Raw genomic sequence first — 21,443 nt, forward strand, 5'->3', positions numbered from 1 at the left:
TTCCAAAATACATAAATCATTCTTTCGGATAATCGTATATTTAGGCAGTTAGTGTATTTATTTATTAATGTTTTTTGTGAGAACCATTACACTACAAAAAAACACAATTTAACCTTTTCGTGCAAACAACGCAGCAGCAAATGTGTCCCCATACTTGTATTGTTATAAAAGAAATATAATTGCATTGAAAGCAAAAATTGTAAGAAAACGCATGAGTTTAAAATGTGAATCTAGATTTTAAATATGAAAAATAATTTAGATGTGAAACATTACTCTGGAAAGAGAAGGCTAATTTAAGATAAAAACTGCTCTTTTGCAATTAAAACTGCTTATATACATGTGTATGTCGCCATATCTTTACTCCACAGCGCAACGACCCAAATGCGATAGATTAGATAAGTTGATTAGACAAAAGAACTGAAAACAAAGCGCAAGCTGCATGACACAATTCAATCAGGCGTCGCATCGTTGGCGTGCAGCATCCCAATCAGCGGCAATTCGAGTGGTTCCAGCGCCAACTATAATGGGCCTGCTCTCTCACTCCCCCTTCCTCTCGTTGCTCCAAGTGGAAGGGGCTGGCTGGCTAGCAGTTCGTGGCACAGTGTTCGGCAGTTTGGATGGAATACGCGGCGGCGAAATTATAAAAATAGATTAAAATTTTTAGCGTCGGCCAAAGTAGTTGCAGAAAATTCAAACTTAGCCAGAGCTTTCCGACCCGTCGTTGTCCAAGTGTCGTCATCAATGAAGAGCGTCGGCCCAATTTAATTAGAGATTCTTTCAAATCATTTTCGTGTTCAGCTCTAGCTGAGCGCATTTAGTTCAATTCTGTGCGAAGCTGCGCGCGGGCGTCAATTTTTTTACACTATTTATCAAGCGATTTCGTATTTTATTTGCGAATACAAAAGTTGCGCTGCTAAGTGAATAGATAATATAATAGGTATATCAAATTGGATATTTTATTTCGGAAGTGATATGTGTTTATAAACAGTTCTTGTAACTTGAAACTAAAAAAATTTAGAAAATTCTATTTGCTAAATTTCTTCAAAATTACAATGAAAACATTTAGAAAATCAATTTAGAATTTTATATATAAATAGAGTTGTGCTTCCCCATTTGTGTGCTTTCTCTTAATATCTAAATCACGATTATGATCTTCCTTAATGATCATGATCACAACAAAATTAATGCTCTGACCTCATGCTTAGCCATTGAAAATCTAGAGAGCATTTACCATCTGGCACTTGGTTCCAGTCCCACTCCACTCATCAGCTGTAAACATGCTCTACATTCTGCAAAATTTAGATAGAACATTTTGTTTTCGACATGGAAGCCGAGGAAAAACACTTTTGACAAATTCATGATGTAATTAATTTTCTAAAGAAAACACACAACAAAATTGGCACACCCAAAATAAACAATAAACATTTAAAAGTGTGCTCTGTAGTGCTACTTATAAAGCGGACCAAATGTGCAGCTGAGCGAAGAGACTATTTTAATACCCTATAAAAAGTTTTATAATTAAATATGATCTATGTCGAAAAATAAAAAACTCTTCAATTAATGCCTTGATCTATATGGGATATACATATTTAAAAATTGCTCATCAATTGTTACGCTTTTCATTTATCTATATAATTTATTGCGAATAGAGCGTTTCTTAGTCTAGTTCTCTGAATTATCAAAACTAAAGTTCTAAATTGTTTTTTTGTTTTTGTGTGGGCGAGATTCGCGTGAGATTAAAAGTTAACGAAAATATATGTGAGTGTATAAGTATATACATAAGATAAATATATATATAAATATACTTAAAAGATTTTATGTGTGCATGTTTGTTTAGCCGAGCAATGTCAAAAAGTTTTTCCGTTCTATGCTCTTGGTGTGCTTATGTACTTTGTGAGCTGAACGAGAATCGTGTCAAGTTCTTTGGGCTGGCAATTGTTTTCGTATGCTCGTTCACGAGGTGAAAAGAGCGTATTGATTTTGTGCAATATGCGTCTTACTGTTCGTCTGTTTACGTTAAAAATATACTCAGAGTACGCTCGTCGTATAAAGCAATTGGAGCCTATTAGGATGAAGAAAATGGTGTTGAAAACTATATTGTTTAGTCTTACAGCTAAAATTTCAATATATGACAAGTGCATCCAATAGAAGGTTTGATACAAAATTAAATATGTGTATATATACGAAAAACTCGACTTACTTTAATCAATTATAAATATAAATTCAAAATTATCAGGAGAGTCTATAGTTTCGGATAAGTCTACAGCATTCACTATTTTAGAGCCATGATTTCAAAAAGAGTATTGCGGCCGAATAACTGTTGATCTCAAGCACAGTTAGACCAAATGGGACAACATAAGTTAATAAATAAATTAAAAAATTTTTTGAATTAAAATTTTTTAAATTTATTTTTATACTCTATATTGCTGATTAAAACGGGCTTAACAGAGTATGAATAGCATTTTTGTTGAGCACATTTTCAATTTAAATTTACATTTTCTGATAGCTCCAAGACTGCAACTGAAATAAACATCTGTCCGTTTACAACTTACAATTCTGGAACCCATTTTAAAACTATTAAGATAAACAATACATCAAGATAGATGACTTCTAATGCTAACACGATATTTGCGAGTCGAGCATTCCCGTTTAGTGCAAATTTCGATTGGCTGCCCTGTGAAACGGAAGAATTGGAAATCGAATGTTTAAAAGGAAACGAAGTTTTGAGGCCATGGCCAAAGATTTTCTAATTGAACTAAACGCATCGAACGCCCACAACAATGAGAGAATATATAAAAATAGTTGTTACAGGGTTCCAAATGCGATTGCAATTAATATTTTATTTGAATACAAAGTTCAATTTTGTGTACTTCTTCTAGCCATCTCATTATATTTTGTATTTCTTGCTTACCGTCAGTTGCTTGTGCCCAACTATAAAATGTTGAACACCATAAAATAAGTCATATTTTGATAAAAGTTTTCACATGTGTTTCGCATTATGTTGCAAGGGCACCTTTTGATATCGATTATGAGCGTGTGTTCACTGTAGCGTAAACTATTTTGTATTTACATTCGCGATTATATTTGAAGAAAACAAACTGCGGATTTAGAATTGTTTATTGATCAAAAAATTAATTTATATACAAAATATTTATGTTTACATTGCATTGTAAGGGTATATCATAATGAGGGCATCTATAGGGAATTTTATGAAGATAACTTGTAATTAAAATGTTGTGCAGGGCTTTAATAATCTCACAGTTGGAGAGATCAATATCAATAATTAAGTAGTTCTTAAATAGATATTCATCCATATGAGAATGCATACACGTATTATATATATATATATATATATATATATATATATATATATATATATATATATATAAAGAGTAATATCTTTAAGCGATGCATTCAACGAAATATTTTATTTTACTACAGGAGATTCAGCTTGAGGCTTAAGGCTTTAAGGTAAGGCTTGCCTTTCTTGTCGCCTTCTTTGACTAGGTTAGACGGATATGGTTGGAACGTCTCAGCTTTGCTCTCTGATCAAGAATTTATATACTTTACAGAGTCTGCCACGCCTCCTTCTGCCTGTTTCAAATTGTATATTGCTTTTTCATTTTCAATGGGGTCAGGGTATAAAAACGCTGCTAAGGAATACGAATTATTATAAATAAGTCCTAAATTTAAGGATTATTACCTGTATTACTATTATTATTATAATTATTATAATTATTATTTTGTTGTCCACAATTTTGGAATATATTAGAACTGCATTTCAGTTCATTGCCCGAAATACCTTCATCGAGTATAAACTATATAAGCACACATTCACCTTTCTTCTCCTATTTCGTAGCTCCCGTTTGTTAGCCCCACCTCAGCGCTGTCAGTATGAGTGCTGCGCCTGCCTCCCCAGCGTCCGGTGCTGCACTTGAAATCAATCTTGGAGCTGAGATCTTTCACAGCATAGCGTCCGCTGCGGCCGATGAGAATGTGATTATATCGCCGCTGCTGCTCGAGGCGACACTTGCTCTGCTCTACCTGGGCTCCGATGGCACGACTGCGGAGGAGCTGCAGCGGCTGCTGCAGCTGAAGCAGCGTTTCGCCAGCAATGCGAAGATGGCCAATTACTATGCAGCGGAGCTGGCTGCCGCAACGGGCGACCCGGACACACGCGTTCAGCTGCAGAATCGCTTGCTGCTGCAGGCCAGCGCCGGCACGAGCATTGCGGATGACTTCCAGAAGATTGCCCAAACATATTTCCACGCGACAGCCGAGTGCCTCGACTTGCAGCAGTCCGAGAAGCTGCGTCGCTATATCAGCGATAATATGTTGGCCAGTGTTGGCGGCGGCACCTGGCAGCAGCCTCTTCAGGTGAACGTCAGCCAGGTGGCACAGCGGCTGCTGCTGCTGCTTGTGGCGCGTCTGCACAGCAAATGGTTTCTGCCATTCAGTGCCTATCGCACGGGCCTCTACGAGTTCCACAGCTCCACGGGCGAGCCCAAGTCAGTGCCCATGCTCTTCGACGATGACATGTTTGTGAAGTACGCGGAGCTGCGGGAGTTTAACGCGCGCGCCATCGAGCTGCCCTACGAGCATGCCGACGAATTGGCCATGCTGCTAATCCTGCCCAACAGCCGCGACGCCTCGGCCTTGGCAGAGCTGGAAGCCCAGCTGCGAACTGTGGATTTGGCTGCACTGCAGCAGCGCATGCAGATGGAGAGCGTTCAAGTGTTGCTGCCCAAGTTCTCCATCGACTTTGAGTGCAGTCTACGGCAGGCACTAAAGCAGGTGCGTAAAGTACTCAAACTCTGGCTATTGGCATTGACAACAGCTTGTGCACGGGTTGCTTAAGAAGTATTTGCCACTGAAGTCTATATGTAAATTTATAGTCGATGAATGGGAATTAAGTGAGGCGTCGCAAGGTAGATATATATACGTATTTCTACTCACAATTGTCATTGAAAGCTGAGCTCATAAGGAGTTGACAATTAGCTAACGCAGTTGAAAATCGATGAGAATCGCTTTCTATCGAAATACGTTGCTTTTTCAGGATCTTTTATTATAGATTCATAGAATTTAGACAATTCGCGATACTCATTGATTTATAATCGAGTAATATTTCAATGCCATTTCCATTTTCAAATCTATTTCTAATTATTCCCTTGAGTTATGCACTTCAGATGTGGATGTAGGATTTGTAATGAGTATTTATGTGCAAAATCTATCTTGAGAATTCCAATTTCCATAATTTATAATATGACTTACCAAACTCTCAATACGATCTTAATGTTGCCAAGTATTCCAGTATATTTTCTATTACACCTTAGCTTTACTATAGTCTCTACTCGGACTATGTCTATAGTTTCTGTCAGGTCGGTCCTTTCTTCTTTTCAGCTGGATTCTGCAGTTTTCTCTATATAGACAGATATATATTAACTTATTAATCCACCCTCGCCATTTATTCATCTTTTTCACAGCTGGGTTTTTCGGAGATTTTTAACAACGCTGCCAACTTCAAGCATCTGCATTCAGTTGCCAATCAGCCAATTGTCGATGTGCTGCACAAGCTGCGCATTGACCTAAACGAATCGGGCTCCGGCTCAGAGTTGCCACAGCCAGCAACAGGTGAGAGGTCACTTAACTGACGTATATGATCGTATATACTCAAATATGTCATATTTTTCAGGCTATAAGCCAATTGTGATTAGCAATTCATCGCGTCAAAAGTTCTTTCGGGCGGATCATCCATTCTACTTTGCCATTCGGGGCGAGAACGTGACCCACTTTGTGGGGCATGTGGTTAGTTTTTAGTGGAGATGATTCAGAACATATAATAATAATCATAATAATAATAATAATGATAATTTGTACATCAACCATATTGATAGTAATAAATTAATAATATTTCATATACTCACCGTGGATTGTTGTGCCGATGTCTATAAATAAATCAGATTTCTTTGCTTCTAGATTTTGTATAACAAGAGTCTTGAGTTTATTCAAAGATATATATATGTATACATATTTTGTTGTTGCAGAAATAGTTCTGTAATATTCACTTTAGTTATACAATTATTGTAGTTTGTAGAGTTAATTTTGGTTTTATCATTTGATTTGTTTTATTAGCTCTAGGAAAATGTTAAATGGAATCAAAAAACCGAAGCACAGCTGTGCCCACATCGATTTAACCTAAGGTTAATTATTCATATTACTATAATCGGTTACTTTTATTTTTTGTTGAATGTTGATTTTCTTTTTCTTTTGTAAATCTAGCTAAAAAATGTGTTTTTCTTGCTTTGTTTAAATTTGTTAAATTCATTTTGTTTAGATGATTTGAAGTTTGATTTTGAATGTCATTTTACAGAGTTACTTGATTCGATTCGATTTGATTCGACTTGATGGTTTCATATTCACAATTGATTAAGAACTAAAAGGAACTAATCGAAGAAATTAAATTTATCAATTTAAGTACTAATAGTAATTATTTACAGTTCGATAAATTACTTTTATAGAGTTATTTACACTGATAAGACAATGAGAAGCGCTCGCCCTGTTTGGATTGAGTTTCTCCAATTATAGCTGGCTGCTCTGCTGTTCCTCTTCGCACTTCTTGACCACCACGGCGGGCGGTGGTGGTGGTGGTGGCGTGGCTGCATCCGCATCCAGACAGCCGCGGTTTAGCAAGTAGTCCAGATCGAGGCTAATGCGATCCAGAGTCGCATCGCCGCCTGAACTATTGTTGCTGTCTACTCCGGCGGTCTGCGTGGACGGCGTCGCAGATACTGTGGTGGTGGCCGTGGTGGTGGTTGTGGAGACAACTGCAGCCACCATGGTGGGCAGCATTGGATCGAAGGTGGTGCGCGACGTTGGCTCCAGTATGGTCACACGCTTCTGCGTCTTTGGTGTGGGCAGCGTGCTGCTGGCCATGATGGCGCCAGCACCACTCAGATTGCCGCTGATGGTGGGTGGCCCTGGTCCCGGTCCCGTTGCCGGTGCCGGTCCCGGTGGTGGATGCATGCTAAGCATCAACGGGTTGGGCACAAAGTCCACGTATGGATTGTGCTGCAGCGGCACGTAATGGGGCGTGGCTGTGTGTATGCCAATGATGCTGTCTGCAAGTGTGTGATGCGGTTAGCCACAGCAAAGTCGCACCTCGGTCAGGCACTTACCTGCTGCCAATCCCTGTAATATATCCAGCGTCTCGACGCCCACGAACTCGTCACATGCCCCTGCCGCATAATGTGGTTGATGGTGGTGCAGAATGCGTCTGCTCAAGCTGCCCGTTAGCCCGCCCATCGTGTAGGCGTCGTAGGCATAGCCCAGAGCACTGGGCGCCTCAGCTCCTCCTCCGCCGCCGAGCAGCGCACAGCAGCGTGCAGCTGGCGAGGCGGCCACCGTCAATGGCAGCTGCTGATGGCCACCGAGAAGAGTCTCTGCCGTGCTCACAATGGCCGCCTGGCAGCGCGGCGCCGTCGAGATGATTGTCAACGGCAGCTGCACAGCTCCGGCGGCTGTCGTTGACAGCTCCAGACCTTGCTTCGGCTGCAGCGGAGCAGCGCCTGCTCCGCTTGTCACAGCTGCTACTGCCGCTGCTGTTGCTGATGTGGCTAGGCATTCGCTCTCCTTTTCCTTGTCGTGGTTCGTATAGACTGCAAACGATGGGCAAATGGGTCGAGAGTTGCTCTCATTTGGCATTCTGCGGGTTTTCGCTACTTACAGCTCAGTGGACTATTGATGCTGGCCGTCGTCGTCGTGCAGTAGTTGTCGTCCAGGCTAGTTTTGCTCGTATTGAATTTGGTCTGCTTCAGCGAGCTGCTCTGGCTGCTGCCGTTGCTGCTCAGAAAGGGTGGTCCACGCAGTTGACTCTCAGCCTTAAGCACAAAACAAAACAAAATGCCAAAGCCCTGCAAAGAACAGATTTGTTTCTTAATATAAGAAGAAGATTGTAAAAATAATAAATAAATACTTGTATAGAGACATTTTGTAAGCGGATTAATATGCAGCTTGATTTTAAGTGCGTTGCAAATTTTATAGTCTTATTCACAGATAATGTAAAGTAATATATAATTTCTATTTATAATATATAATTTATATATATATATTTTTAAGTTTTTTTTATCAGTTTAAACGATACAGTTATTCACTGAATAATTAGCTACTCTAAACACCTATAAAAGATTAAAATTAAAATAAAATTATAATAGAAATTTCTTTCATTATTTCTTATATAGAATTATTATGGCCTTTTGTTTTTAATGTTATAAAAATATTTAAGATTTCAAATATTATATTTCATCAATAATATAATGTACAATTGTTTTAGAATAATTTATTTAAATAATAAATTCTATAGGCAAGCTTGTATAATTTAAATATTTTGAAAATAATTAATATTTAATAAAAATTAATGCATAATAAAACAATACAATACAATACTTCAAAATATGATATAAAATATACTAGGAATATTTATGCAAATAATAACTTATATACGTTATCTTTAATAATAAATAAAATATAATATCAAATATACTAGGATATAATAATTTATGTGAATAAAAAAAAAAAAAATAAAAATAAAAAAATCTATAAATATTGTAAAATTTAAGAATAATTAATATTTAAAAAATCATTGTATAACAACATATTAAATCTGCAAAAGAATGTAATAATATTTTATTTACCTAGTTTAGAAGTCTGTCTTCCTTATAGACGGGTATAAAATGATCTTAGTTGATATATATATATACGTATTTTTAATTAAAAACTTAATATTTATTTGTAAACTAAGTATTATATGTAGCCAGCCACAAATTTTTCATTTCGCAGCGAGCACCAAATGTATTTCGAAATTTGTTCTGGAAAGTTTCGCCCTGACTCCTCGTCATAGATGTCATTCGGAATTCTTCATTTAAATCACACGTTACGCTAACTAAGCAATTAAAAGTCCATTATAATACGAACTATATTTATTACTCTGAGCTCAACAGTAGCAGTAAAATGTAATTTGCATTCAGTTTTCATTTGACAAAGGCACTCAGCATACACGAAACGAAGGTACTCCTTGAACAAAATGAAATATAGTAAAAATCAGCAGAGTACTTTGACTATTTTATTTTAAAAATATAAAAGTCTTGAGAAAGATTTTAGTTTTCTTTAAGCATTGATCTGTGTTAATCATTTAATTAAATCAAATTAAATTTAATTAATAAGGAGAAGTTGACATTAATGTGAGAAAATAATTTTAAAAAATCTTGTGTCTAATGTACTTACAGCAATAATTACTTAGTAAGTGTTGCCTAATAATTTTTAATGTTAATAAAAACGAATAAGTTCGATGAAAGGTCAACTCCTTAAATTACAAATAACAATTACCTAATACCATATAAAACGTTATAAAGAATGGGAATGGGCTCAACATCAAGCTAAAATACGTTGAGGAAATAGACGTTATATAACAAAAGAAATGGAAAAGGCAAATTAAAATTAAAAAAATTAATTTGATAAGCAAAAAAGTTTTACTGAAAGATTAATTTTATTCGTTTATTTTTATTTATTTTTTTTGAAGAAATAATACAAATCAAGATAAAGTAAAAGCAAATTAAACATCAGCTGCAATCTTTGTATTGAGTTCGCATATAATATTACTAATGTATAATCTTTATACGATTCAAAGACTATCAACCTTAAGAACTAATTACTATATAATCTACTAATCTAATGATTATTTCATGAATACCTTTTTGCTTTATAATAAAAAACTTTTATTTAGGAAACCTTCAATAGTTAATATTGAACAAATTTCATCATAATGACAACAAAGCCAAAAATGCCAACAGCTCATATAACGTTCCATGACTTTATGAGCTTGCCTGTTATATTCTATCACACCCTGGGCATAAATCCCTATGAATCGGTGACCAACAAGGAAACATCGAGTCGCTGGCTCTTGGCTGTTTTCCTCTTTCAAGTGATTAATCTGAACATTACTTTTGTTTTGGAGTGGTGTTTTGTGTACATCTCGTACAAAAACAGCGAGAACTTCGTGGAGTCCTGCATGGTAATGGGCTACATTGTGTTCGTGATTGTGGGAGAGCTGAAAATGCTAACTGTCTGGTGGCAGAAGAGCCAATTGAACGAACTAATGATCGAAATGGAGTTGATATTTCCCCCGTCTGATCCTGAGAAGCAACGACATTATCTAGTCGATCGCTATCTGAAACGTTGTCGCTTCTTCACAAAGGGCTTCGCCTGCCTCTATCTGGTGCTCATCGTAACTTACAATCTGTTTGTGCTCGTTCAGTTTCTCATTCGACGCTTTGTTCTACACTCGCCAACTGCTGTGATGGCTATGCCCTATACATCAGTTTCACCCTGGAGCCTGGACAGCAAACTGGGCTTCTGCCTGATGTACACTTTGCAGGCCATAGCTGGCTACACGTGCACAGCAGGACACGCCTCTAGTGATATTCTCATCTATGCTGTGCTCATTCAGGCCATCATGCACTACGACTATTTGTCAAGGGAGCTAACTGGGCTGCAAATCCAAGCAGGACGTGTGCGAGATGGATACGAGCAAGATCTCAAAATTCTACAACAGCTGATCGCCTATCACAATAAATTACTAGGGTCAGTTGGTTCCATAATCAACTCTTTCTGAGTGATGTAATTCCATTCCCTTCTAGACTCACTGAGGTTATCAATAAGGTCTTTGGCTTACCTTTGCTCTTAAACTTTATGGCTTCTTCTCTGATGGTCTGCTTTGTGGGCTTTCAAATGACAATTGGACTAAGTGTCGATATAATATGCAAGTTGGCAGTTCTCTTAGTAGCGGAAATGGTACAAATCTATTTGATATGTTACTTTAGTGATTTGCTTATAAATGCTGTGAGTTGAATTCTATGGAAATGTCGAAGATTTTGCTATATTTTCCACTTATTTTGCAGAGTCTGAGTGTCTCTGATGCTGTCTACAATATGAATTGGATTGAGGCTGATAAACGATTTAATAAAATGCTTATCATCATTGCTCAACGTGCTCAGCGTCCAGTTTGCCTGAGGGCCACTGTCTTCTTAGATATATCAATGCAGACTATGACAATGGTGGGTCGATCATCTTGAACTTTTCCAATAATACTTTATTTTGTTTACTTTATTTTCAGTTCTTGCAAATGACCTACAGATTCTTTTGTGTGATTCGTACCATGTATCAGTAAAGACGAACTATTGAGAAGGTGGCACTCAAATGACTTAAGAGCTAGTGAAATTGTTATTAGTAGACTTTTTAGCTTACAGTTAGTTCACGCTATTTGCTATTTTATTATATTAAATCTTTGTTATTAGTAGATCATGTCTTAGTATCGTTGCTTTACTAGATTATTATATATATATAAATATATAAATATCTGAAGCAATTTCCTTGTTTGTTAATGGCATTCCATTGACTACCTTGCCTTAACTCCGACGGAAGTCAGATGCATCGTCATTTGAATGTTCAGATTACTAAAAGCTCTCTGTTTATAACTACCATTCTCTGCTTCTGCTTGCGAGGGTATCTGTAGAGAAATCCTGTGTGTTCATTAAAAATGCTAAAAAGGCTGATTCATTATATATCTAATTCTAACCAATCCCCTATCGATTTCATTTACCATTCGACAGCTGCTATCTCTCAGGCTCCCATCAAATTGGCAACGTTAACAAATGACTTTATTTGCCAACAGCAACTCGAGTGTTACTGACAACAATAATTTGAGTCATGAATAATTGAGCAGCTGTAACCGCAGCACGTTTCTAATTACCTGGTTATACTACAATATGTAATAATAAAATGAAATGATAAAAAAATAATTAAATAATGATTGATTCTTAAGGTATCTGGTTGGGCTTATATAGATGGTAAACAATCCTGTAGCGTGGCAAAGAACCGAAGATAACGTGAAATAAGCAACAAAGCTCTAGCTGGGATCATTATACTCTTGTTTCATATATTTGTCATAACGCCAATTAAATGACCTGAAATTAACAGAGGAGAGTTGTTGTCCGAGTGAGTCTCCCTGAGAAAGAGAGAGACAAATATATCTGTTGCTGAACGTAGTCCGGGATGTTGCTGAGTAAGAGTGAGAAGGCTACTTGGGCCCTTCGGATTGGGTACTTATGATTGTCAGTGAACGAAGAGACGCGACTAGAAATTTGCTGATGGAAAATACATTGTGAAAGGTAGCACCCGGGGAATTCGTTACTGGGCGTAGTTGTAGAAAAAAATGAGAATATAAGGTGACCAAACTGACATGAAACTGATATACATAATAAAATACACAGGCACAGCTAAGCACGCACCGAAGGGATGTGTAAAGGGCAACAAATATTCGCTAGTTTGGTATTTCAGTTAACCTTGTCAGGGTATTCTTTGTTCCTCCATCTTTAGTTCTTTAGTTCGAACACTTAAGTCCCTGCATATATAAAACATTTTGTGGTTTTTATAAATGGTCAGCTAAAGTTTGTGGTTTACAGAAATTAGCAAAATTGAACAATAAATAGGGCTAAAGACCATCAGTTAGTGTCAGTCAAGCGGAATAGTTGAAGATACCAACAAGATGGCAGGAGAGTTTGCAACGTTCAATGACTTTATGAGTCTGCCGGTGTTTTTCTATCACACGCTGGGCGTGGATCCCTATGAGTCGCCTAGCTTCAAGAAAGTGCCCAGTCACTGGCTGTATTTTGTTCTGCTGCTGAATCAGGCGAACATGAACTTCACTTTCATAATGGAGTTTCTCTACGTCGTGCTGTACTTCACTAACAGCGAGCACATTGTGGAAATATGCATGACAATTTGCTATCTGGGCTTCATCCTCATCAGCCAGCTAAAGACGGTTAGTGTGTTTCGGCAGAAGGCCAAACTGAACGACTTGGTGGCCGAGCTGGAATCAATCTTTCCAGCTGCTGTTCGTAAGGAGCAGGACGACTATCGCGTGCTGTATTACAAGAAACGCTGCCGTTTCATATTTCGCGCTTTCAGTGGACTCTTTCTGCTGCTGGTCGTCACGTACAGCTTCTATATCTACGTACGCTATCTCATACACACCTGGCTGCTGCATGTGCCAGATCTGGAGAAGGCCATGCCCTTCTTTTCGATTTCGCCCTGGGACTGGCACGATCATTGGAGCTACTACATTATGTATACGCTGCAGATCGGAGGCGCCTACACAGCGACCACGGGTCACATTTCGGCGGATCTGTCTATATACGCAGTGAACATGCAGCTCGTCATGCACTTCGACTATCTCTCGAAGTCGCTGACCGAGTTTAAGATAAAGTCAGCAAGCGAGCCCAACGGCTTTGTCAAGGACTTAGCTTCGCTGAGAGAATTGATTTTATATCACAACAAGCTGCTGAGGTGCGTCGACGTCGATTAAGATGATGATGATTAGGGTTAAAGTCGCTTTTGCTTTTGCAGACTGTCGGATGTGATGAACTCGGTGTTCGGCGTGCCTTTGCTCTTGAATTTCCTCACCTCCTCTGTTTTGGTCTGCTTTGTGGGCTTTCAGATGACACTCGGCCTGAGTGCCGATCATAAGGTTAAGCTAGCGCTATTCATGATTTCGTGCTTATCGGAAATCTATTTGATTTGCTATTTCAGCGATTGGCTAATTGTTGCGGTGCGTGATTCAATTCTAATTTTGATCTATCCAAGGAGACCTGAGCTTATTTGTTTTACTTTCTTACAGAGTCAGCGCGTAACTGATGCTGTTTATGAGATGAACTGGCTGCACGGCGATATACGCTTTAATAAAATGTTAATTTTCATAGCAAAAAGAGCTCAGAAAATTGTGTGCCTAAAAGCTACGGTATTTTTGGATATATCTATGGAGACTATGACTATGGTAAGTCTGTGAAATGACATTTCTATACTATTTTGACATAATCAATTTAATTCCATTCAGTTTCTTAAAATGACCTACAGATTATTCTGTCTGATACGTACAATGTATCAATAAGCCTCAATTCGGTGTTGGAACAGAGTATTTGGTACAAGGTACGACATGGTACAAGCTAGGTTATGGTACAAGGTACAATATGCTAGCAATAGGGCTGAAGGTATTCGGTGTTGGAACAGAGTATTTGGTACAAGGTACGACATGGTACAAGCTAGGGTATGGTACAAGGTACAATATGCTAGCAATAGGGCTGAAGGTATTCGGTGTTGGAACAGAGTATTTGGTACAAGGTACGACATGGTACAAGCTAGGTTATGGTACAAGGTACAATATGCTAGCAATAGGGCTGAAGGTATGCAAGTTAAATCCCTTTAACTGCACACTATAAATATATATTAAATACACAAATTATATGCTTAATTTCTTGTAAATTAAAAATCAAATATCAAAAATAAAATCCCAACTTATCCATTCAAACCTATCCTGCATCTCTACCTTAAGTTTCTCCATTTAAATTTGTTTATTTACCAAGCAATTTCTTAAATCGGACACGCTTACTGTTCTCTGCTTTGGTTCTTACTAAATGATGTTGCACAGGCATCTAAGGTCTGAAATTCGCAGCGAAATTAATTACTTAATTAGCGTAGCTCTGCCACCCCCACTCGACCCAATGCAGTGCGAACAGCTGCGTTCCAGAAGTCAGTCCATGGCACATTCGTGTGGTCTCTCTGCCATGTGCGTGTGTTGTGGTCCTTTAAATGTTGTTATAAATAATTGAACATGAACAGAGGCCGACCTAGTCGAGTCGCAGCCAATGCCAAATGCCAATTGATGGCCATATTAATAGCGACGGCTCGGACAGTGGGAGTTGCTTCACAACATTTTGCCAGGATTTGCATTTGCGTGTTTAGGATATTTAAATGCTTCGAGTTACGGTAATCAGAATCATGGATGAGCATAATGCAATTTGCATAATCAATTTATGATATTTATATTCTGTGCTCTATTTACTTATTTAAGAGCAGCTTACACACGCGTTGTTTTATCTACAGCGAACGATTGTTATTTTGTTTATTAATATTTTAAAATGTTACGAATTTTGTATCTTACATAATAATACATACAAAATATATAAAAAATATTAGAAAATATATGTTGAAATAATTTACTAAATACAATATAAAATATAATAAATAATAATAATAATATAAATAATAAAATATAAAAATATATTTTTTTTATTATTACACTTCTGTTTAATGAGATTATTTCCTTATATATTTACGGCTTAAAAGTTTACGAAAATCGGAATATAAAATTCATTTTTATAATGAAAAATAATATAAAATTAAAAGAAAAATAAGGTTTATTATTTGGAACTCTTTGACTGATAAAAACCTAACATTTTTTATTTATTAAAATATTTCAAATATCTCAAAGCATAAAACTAACCTCAATAAGAGCAAAGTTCAAAAGAAACCGAAATGATTTGAAATAAAAGTGCGCATGAGATATGTGTTCAAGGCAGCTGCTTTTAGCCAAGTGTCTTTGCCGAGTTCAGGTGCACTTACCTAATTTACAAACTAAATGAGTAAACACATAAAAAAATAAAACGAGGCACAGGCAAACATAAGAAGCTTGGCGAGCGGACTTGATGTCAAGTGCAAAGTAAATACAAACAAAAAAGGCTTCTCTTAGCCCCTTTGATAAGAGCAGGAGCGACCACAGCAGCAGCCGCCGGCAGGCAGGCAGGCAGTCAGGTAGTGAGTAGCAGTCAGATAAAAGCCTAATGCAGCCAGTGAAAGTGAAGTGGTTAGGGCGGTCGCCAAGGGGGCGTGCTGCTGCGCCAGGAGTCTCAGTTGATTTTGCATGCATAATTTGTGAGCAGGGCGTAAAAATATGCAGGCTTTGCACTTTGATAAAATATGCACGCGCAATAAGACGAACTGAAGAAGATAAGGCAGCATAAGACTTGCCAAAGATAATAAACAAAGAGAAGATACAACAATTTGCATAAGTTGCTCAGTTCCTTAATAGTTTTGTTGACAAGCGACAAGTCGAAAACACGCGTCGCCACTCGAATAACTCAATCAGCTTAAGATCAGCAGCGATTGCTAAAAAGCAAGCATACGCACTGTGGCACGCTCACGTATTATGCTCACTTAATTAAATATGAACTCTAAACTTACCAATAATATGCACGATATGCCAAACGGATATGCCCATAAAGTATCCGGCGTCGAATTAACGTAGACTATGAAGCAGCCATCGGTGCAGAGTTTTACGAGCAGCAAACCGCCTGCACGATAAAGTAGGCCAAGTCTATAGAGTGAGACAGAGAGAAGGAGTAAGAGAGAGAGAGGGAAAAGGAAATTAAAATCGCTTCCATTGGGAGCTATATGGAGTCGCTTGAGAGCTGGTTTTATGGCTTATATTCGTCGTCTGGTCGCAGTTATTAACATTTTCAGCTTGGACAGCAAAAGGGAAATTAGATTTTGGGATGGCCCAAAAGCAAACTAAACTCTCTTCGGACGTATATTGAGAAAGCATTATCAATGCATTAGCTAATAGTAATAGTTGTTTGTCAGTGCAGAGCCGGATTACCCAAGCCCAGACCCACTCAATTCGTATTGCCAATCGAGCTGTCTCGTCCCAGTCTCAGATACTTACCGCCTGCGCAGTGCCATATTGAATTTATCCAACGGATGTGCATGCACATTGCGATTCTTGTGCCACAGCCACAAGAGCTTCTTCATTAAAATGACAAACAGCGCACAGAAGAGCAGAATGAAGAGCAAATCGATGCAAACGAACAGAATAAAGCTCAGCGAAGGCGACGGAGTAGGCGACGTGCCGGAAGTGAATGCCGCGGCGTGTCCGGGCGAAGTCCAACCAACAGGCCTCTGTTGTTGTGGCCAAGTCAATGCCGCAGCTGTCACAGCGGCCAAGTTCGACTCGCTGACAACTGTGATTGATGACGCTGACGTGGCGAGAGCATTGGCCGTGCCCGCTTCCCTAGCTGATGTCTCAGTCAATGTGGGGGCTGCCTGACGTCTGCTAGTCGCATTGCCCAGCAGCGCCTCCGATTCGAGCAGTAAATTATCTGCATTGAGCAGCGTATGCGTGGCATAGTAGACGCCACCGTCGCCATATTCCGCGCCCTCCTCGCTAGCGGCGTCTGTCTGCTGCCTGCCTGTCCATACTAGCTCCAGCCACCAGTGGCGCGGCCATTTGCCTATGATGCTGCATATTAGCGGTGCGGCGATGGCGAACAGCAGCGGAAGCAGCCAGCTAATGCCGATGGCGCCTCGTATGCCTGCTGAGCCGCTGTACAATGCCAATGTGGAGCCGGCGGCGGCGGCAGCGGCAGACCTGGATCTATTGGGCGGCGGGTGGTTTCTGCTGCGGCTGCGACTGCGACTCGAGTCATTCGCCTCCGGAGACTGAGCGCTGATTTGCGTAATGTTGCTTAGACTCTCGCGGCGTTTGGCGGTCTGCTTAGTTGGAGTCGGTGGCTTGCTGCCGATTTGCAGATACTTCTTCGGCACCAGCTCCGTGTGTATGACCAGCGCAATGGCAATCAGCGTGGAGATGCCCAGTAACAGCAGCGATGCCAGCGAGCTGCTGATTATGGCATGCCAGTTCTGCAAAGAGGAAATTATGAGCCGCATTAATAATGCTCCAGTAAAAGGGAGATTGGGAGGCACTTCGTTGCAACATCATTATTTTTAATTAAATATAAAAAGTTGTCATCGCATTACAGCAACACCAACACCAGCAGCAACATCTATGCCATTTACGACCTACTACATATTTACTTAACTTTTTATGTGTATTTATGTATTTCACAGCTATTTGCTGGGATTTCCCTCAGCTCTGTTAGCCGTAAAGATGACATCACACTTTGACGCGTGCTTCGAGCATAAATTATTTCATTACAATCCCAACAAATGACTGGACATCACTTATTAAAAAGTTATAAAAAGTTGTTGCCTGGCCTTACGACAGGACAAGGCAAATGGAAAATGTTTTATTGGCGCTATAAAAAGAACATGATACGCAGCGAAGAGATTTTCTCAGACCTCGATTCATTCACGCAAACATCAAATAAAGTTCGGCATTAACACTAATTACGTTAACTATGCATTTTTATGAATTGCTTAACTTATTTCAATGAAAGTTTTTCCTATGTGTTGCACGTGGCTAAGAATGCTTGACGATGTGAACTGCTTGTGCACTGCTTGTTAACGAGGGCTGGACTGCTTGCTGTGCACGCTACGTTTTAAGTGCTTAAATTGGTAAAGTTAACTAAATAAATTTACTTATTACAGTATTAAATTGGAAAATATAACTATTAATAAATAGTATAAATTAGTTTTGTGATAAGTCTGTCTGTTTGTAATTTGACATTTGTAATATATATACTCGTTGGCAACCTCAACTTTTAAAGTGTTAAGTTTTATTTGATTTGTGGCCAATCGAGAAATTCAGTATGATTTGAAATTTAAGTCCTATATAAGTTACAGCATAATCGTGTATACAGCTGCTGAACAAAAATATATATAATATTTAATATGCATACCCCTCAACTTTTTCAGGTTTGAAGCTAGAGTTCGAAATCTCGATAGACACTGCGTCTTCGGGCGACCTTAAAAATTATATCTTTCTAAGTTTTACTGCCTAAATTAACAAATCATGTGGATCGTTGTAGAAGTCCCACAGATACACCTATAAACCAAGCCCATTAGAAATATAAAGATATTTTAGCTGCAGGAGCCGAATATTTTTTAAGCCGTTGTTCGCTTTGCTTAAGACACTTGGTTAAGTCGACTCGACTTATGAATACAATTCCTGACATAATTTAAATTAGTTAAAGGTATTTAACTACTCTACCTGCTATCAGAAATGTTGTCATGTTGACAATATTTACAGCTAGAGGCCACAATATAATAACATTAGTCTAGTTATTCTGCTCGTTCGTTTGACTTCATTCATAACTTCAAGCCACAACGCTTAATTTCATTATGTATGTTATTTCTGGGCTGTTTTTGTGGTTAAGCTGCCAATAACCACTAACCAAATAGCAAGCTGATAGACATTAAATACGTGTACGGATCTCTGATATTCAATTAGAATATGGCCTTCACAATGTTTTTTGAGCGCGCCGGCAAAGGGAAGTTGAGCTGTGGTTAAAGTAAAGCAAAATGTTGCGGCTTTAATATTCCAGCCACAGTTCATTACATTAACAGGATTTCTCTTTCAACACACACTCACTCACACGCACTCTCACATGTGTATTTGCTATAACTGTTGCTTTTTGGCTTCTTGGAGGTCAGCAGCTTTGTTGTCTGCCCCGACTGCAGCGGGCGGGTAAAATAAATTTGTAAACTTTTTAATTTTCAATTCTCAGCGCGAATATTTTACGGCGTCGCTTTGTATTTATGCGAAATTATAAGTTAAGTGCGCTTAAAAGCTTTCGCCTGTCTCGCTCGCTCTTATTCCTCCCACGGGACGCGCTGGCGTATACGTTATTTTCATGTTATTTATTATGTATTCTTAACTGGCGCTGAAAATTGTATTTATTTATACACAAATACAGATGCAATAAGTAAATTGTAAATATATTTCAATTTTATTTATTGTTCGCCGCTGACGTGGGCGTGGCTCGTCGCGCTGTCCGCGCGCTGCGACACGTGTTCTGTAAACCATAAAAAATTTGCATATGTCTTTGTGGTGTTTTGCACGTGTTTGTGTCCTGCGAGTAATTTCATTATTATTTTTTTTTCAATTTTAATTTGTTTCACATTTTCATAAATTTGTTTGCGCCTCTGGTCAAGTGCCCGCAGGCCGCAAACTCGTCTTAACGCCAGTTGTTCATTAAGACTGATTTCAAATACCAAGCGGAATATGTGGCAGGCACGCAGCGCGACACACTCGCACACACACAGCCATGGCCGATAGCTTGTTGCAGCCCGCGCCACGCCACCAAATTGTGACAGCCACATGCCTGGGGGCACACTCGGACGCGTTTGCTTTGAATTGCACTTGAGTCGAGTTTTGTGCAGCCATTAAGTAGACCTCGCTCACTTGACTAGAGCACTAGAATACACTCGCACACTCGCAGAGCCACACCCTCTGCCGTTTGAAACTTTGTCTTCAGTGTGGCTGGTGGCTGGCTCACTACGTGTTATTTCAGTGCTTCGGGTTTGGGGCGTAGTTTTGACGATTGTCAATAAGTTGTTTTCTTTGTTTTTCCTTTTGCTCTATCTGCGCGAGTTTTCCCCCAGTTCTTTGTCAACTTTTGTCAAATTGCGACAACTCGGCTTCTCTCTAACATTTTCGATTGTGTTTTCCGTTTTTATTGTCGCGTTGGCGTTTTATTTGTTTTTCATTTATTTATTTCGCTGTTGTTTTGCGGCCCAGTTTATTACTAATTCAAAAATGTTACATCTTGTTAGAGATTTTCTCATCTTTTTCCCTTGGTCTGAATACCTCTAGAGATTAGAGAGCATGAATTTTTATATTTTGTTTATACGCGCACTTTTCGCTTTATAATTCAAAAGATTGTCGGGCTCTTTTGGGACTTAAAGGTTGCAGAAGCAATGAGTTTTGAAGGCTCTTCCTAGCCGATCTCACGCATTTTATGGACGAGTCGCCCACTCTCAAGGTCTTTGCAAATTGAAAATGAAAATTTGCGCTTTTATTAATATTTATTTGGACTTTAGTGAGTTTATTCTCTGGAGAACTGTTTGGCTGTTGGTTTTTAATTTCCTTTCACTGTGCATTGGCCAACAGGTGGGCGCACGGCTCTGTTCTGGTATTTCATGGATTTTGTGTAACGAACTGTAAATTATAATATTTGCCAATCCCGGCCCAGTCCGTACGCTTATTGCCAGACGACAACCTAATTTGTTTTTAAAAAAGATGCCGATGATGACGATGATGATGCTGATGCTGATGATTGTGATTGGGCTGAAGAGAATTTGGCAGTTTACTTTTCAAGAAAAGTGGAATTCATGCTTGAATTCCTGTGAAAATTTCTAATTAGAATATTGCGGAGTTTCTTAGCCAACAACAAAGAGCTGATTGTTATTTAGCAGTCGTTATGCGTGGGCCTGGCAAATGGCTTTTTGTTGTAGTTAAGAAACCCAGAAAGGGCTAAGAACTAATTTCAATTTGACTTTACACTTAACCACCCTCTCTGCTGCTTTGTTGCACAGTGTACGCAAACCAAGCCCAAGCTGTAACTCAATCTTCATTTGTACCACGCAATACCGTTTTTACTATGCAGCGCATAAAGTTTTTTGTTTAATATTTGTTTATTTTTTTGCACTTTGTTGAGGATTCGTTCGGTTTTCGGTTTCTTTTGTTTTTTTTTGGTTCGCCTTGATTTCAGTATTTATTTCCCAGTAATTAAATTTTTTGCCTTGGTCGCTCACTGCGGCAAGTGGTGTGTGTGTGTGCGTGTGTGGGAGAGAACCACAATGGCAGCTCTTGTTTTTAC

At 38.8% G+C, this 21,443-nt stretch overlaps 3 protein-coding genes and 1 long non-coding RNA gene across 5 annotated transcripts in view; 2 read left to right on the forward strand and 2 right to left on the reverse strand.

The window, feature by feature from the left end:
- The first annotated feature begins 777 nt into the window (after window positions 1-777).
- On the forward strand, window positions 778-5,858 carry LOC111604006 (serine protease inhibitor 42Dd). Of its 2 annotated transcripts, none has more exons than XM_023321862.2 (4): window positions 778-937; window positions 3,860-4,794; window positions 5,484-5,631; window positions 5,693-5,858. In XM_023321862.2, exons 2-4 carry the CDS (start codon window positions 3,895-3,897, stop codon window positions 5,815-5,817), a joined length of 1,173 nt encoding a protein of 390 aa, XP_023177630.2. In that variant the 5' UTR covers window positions 778-937; window positions 3,860-3,894; the 3' UTR covers window positions 5,818-5,858. The 2 variants fall into 2 exon arrangements, with proteins under 2 accessions (XP_023177630.2, XP_023177631.2); XM_023321863.2 differs by lacking the exon at window positions 778-937 and adding an exon at window positions 1,683-1,758.
- LOC111604007 lies at window positions 4,796-5,561 on the reverse strand. Its single transcript, XR_002751716.2, has 3 exons — window positions 5,272-5,561; window positions 4,957-5,180; window positions 4,796-4,877 (listed from the first exon to the last, which is right to left on the reverse strand). It is a non-coding gene; the product is annotated as an uncharacterized LOC111604007 (long non-coding RNA).
- A 721-nt stretch (window positions 5,859-6,579) lies between the features above and the next one.
- LOC111603983 overlaps window positions 6,580-21,443 on the reverse strand; it is a 188,527-nt gene continuing 173,663 nt past the window's right edge. The window contains exons 17-21 of the mRNA XM_030223223.1: window positions 16,610-17,583; window positions 16,129-16,261; window positions 7,724-7,910; window positions 7,176-7,655; window positions 6,580-7,118 (exon numbers count right to left, since the gene is read on the reverse strand). Of these exons, the coding sequence (XP_030079083.1) occupies window positions 6,580-7,118; window positions 7,176-7,655; window positions 7,724-7,910; window positions 16,129-16,261; window positions 16,610-17,583 (2,313 nt within the window). The remainder of the gene's footprint in view (window positions 7,119-7,175; window positions 7,656-7,723; window positions 7,911-16,128; window positions 16,262-16,609; window positions 17,584-21,443) is intronic.
- Window positions 9,818-11,221, forward strand: LOC111603935 (odorant receptor 67a). Its single transcript, XM_023321764.2, has 4 exons — window positions 9,818-10,635; window positions 10,692-10,893; window positions 10,953-11,108; window positions 11,168-11,221. Exons 1-4 carry the CDS (start codon window positions 9,818-9,820, stop codon window positions 11,219-11,221), a joined length of 1,230 nt encoding a protein of 409 aa, XP_023177532.2.

The sequence above is a fragment of the Drosophila hydei genome, unplaced genomic scaffold, assembly GCF_003285905.1.
Source record: "Drosophila hydei strain 15085-1641.00,03,60 unplaced genomic scaffold, DhydRS2 tig00000149-arrow-pilon, whole genome shotgun sequence".
Classification (NCBI taxonomy): Eukaryota; Metazoa; Arthropoda; class Insecta; order Diptera; family Drosophilidae; genus Drosophila; species Drosophila hydei.

Coding starts and splice junctions, on each gene's coding strand:
- LOC111604006 (XM_023321862.2), top strand. CDS start 3,895: ATGAGTGCTGCGCCTGCCTCCCCAGCGTCCGGTGCTGCACTTGAAATC. Junction 4,795..5,483: donor TACGGCAGGCACTAAAGCAG/GTGCGTAAAGTA, acceptor TCTTTTTCACAG/CTGGGTTTTTCGGAGATTTT. Junction 5,632..5,692: donor GTTGCCACAGCCAGCAACAG/GTGAGAGGTCAC, acceptor CATATTTTTCAG/GCTATAAGCCAATTGTGATT.
- LOC111603935 (XM_023321764.2), top strand. CDS start 9,818: ATGACAACAAAGCCAAAAATGCCAACAGCTCATATAACGTTCCATGAC. Junction 10,894..10,952: donor GTGATTTGCTTATAAATGCT/GTGAGTTGAATT, acceptor CTTATTTTGCAG/AGTCTGAGTGTCTCTGATGC. Junction 11,109..11,167: donor CAATGCAGACTATGACAATG/GTGGGTCGATCA, acceptor CTTTATTTTCAG/TTCTTGCAAATGACCTACAG.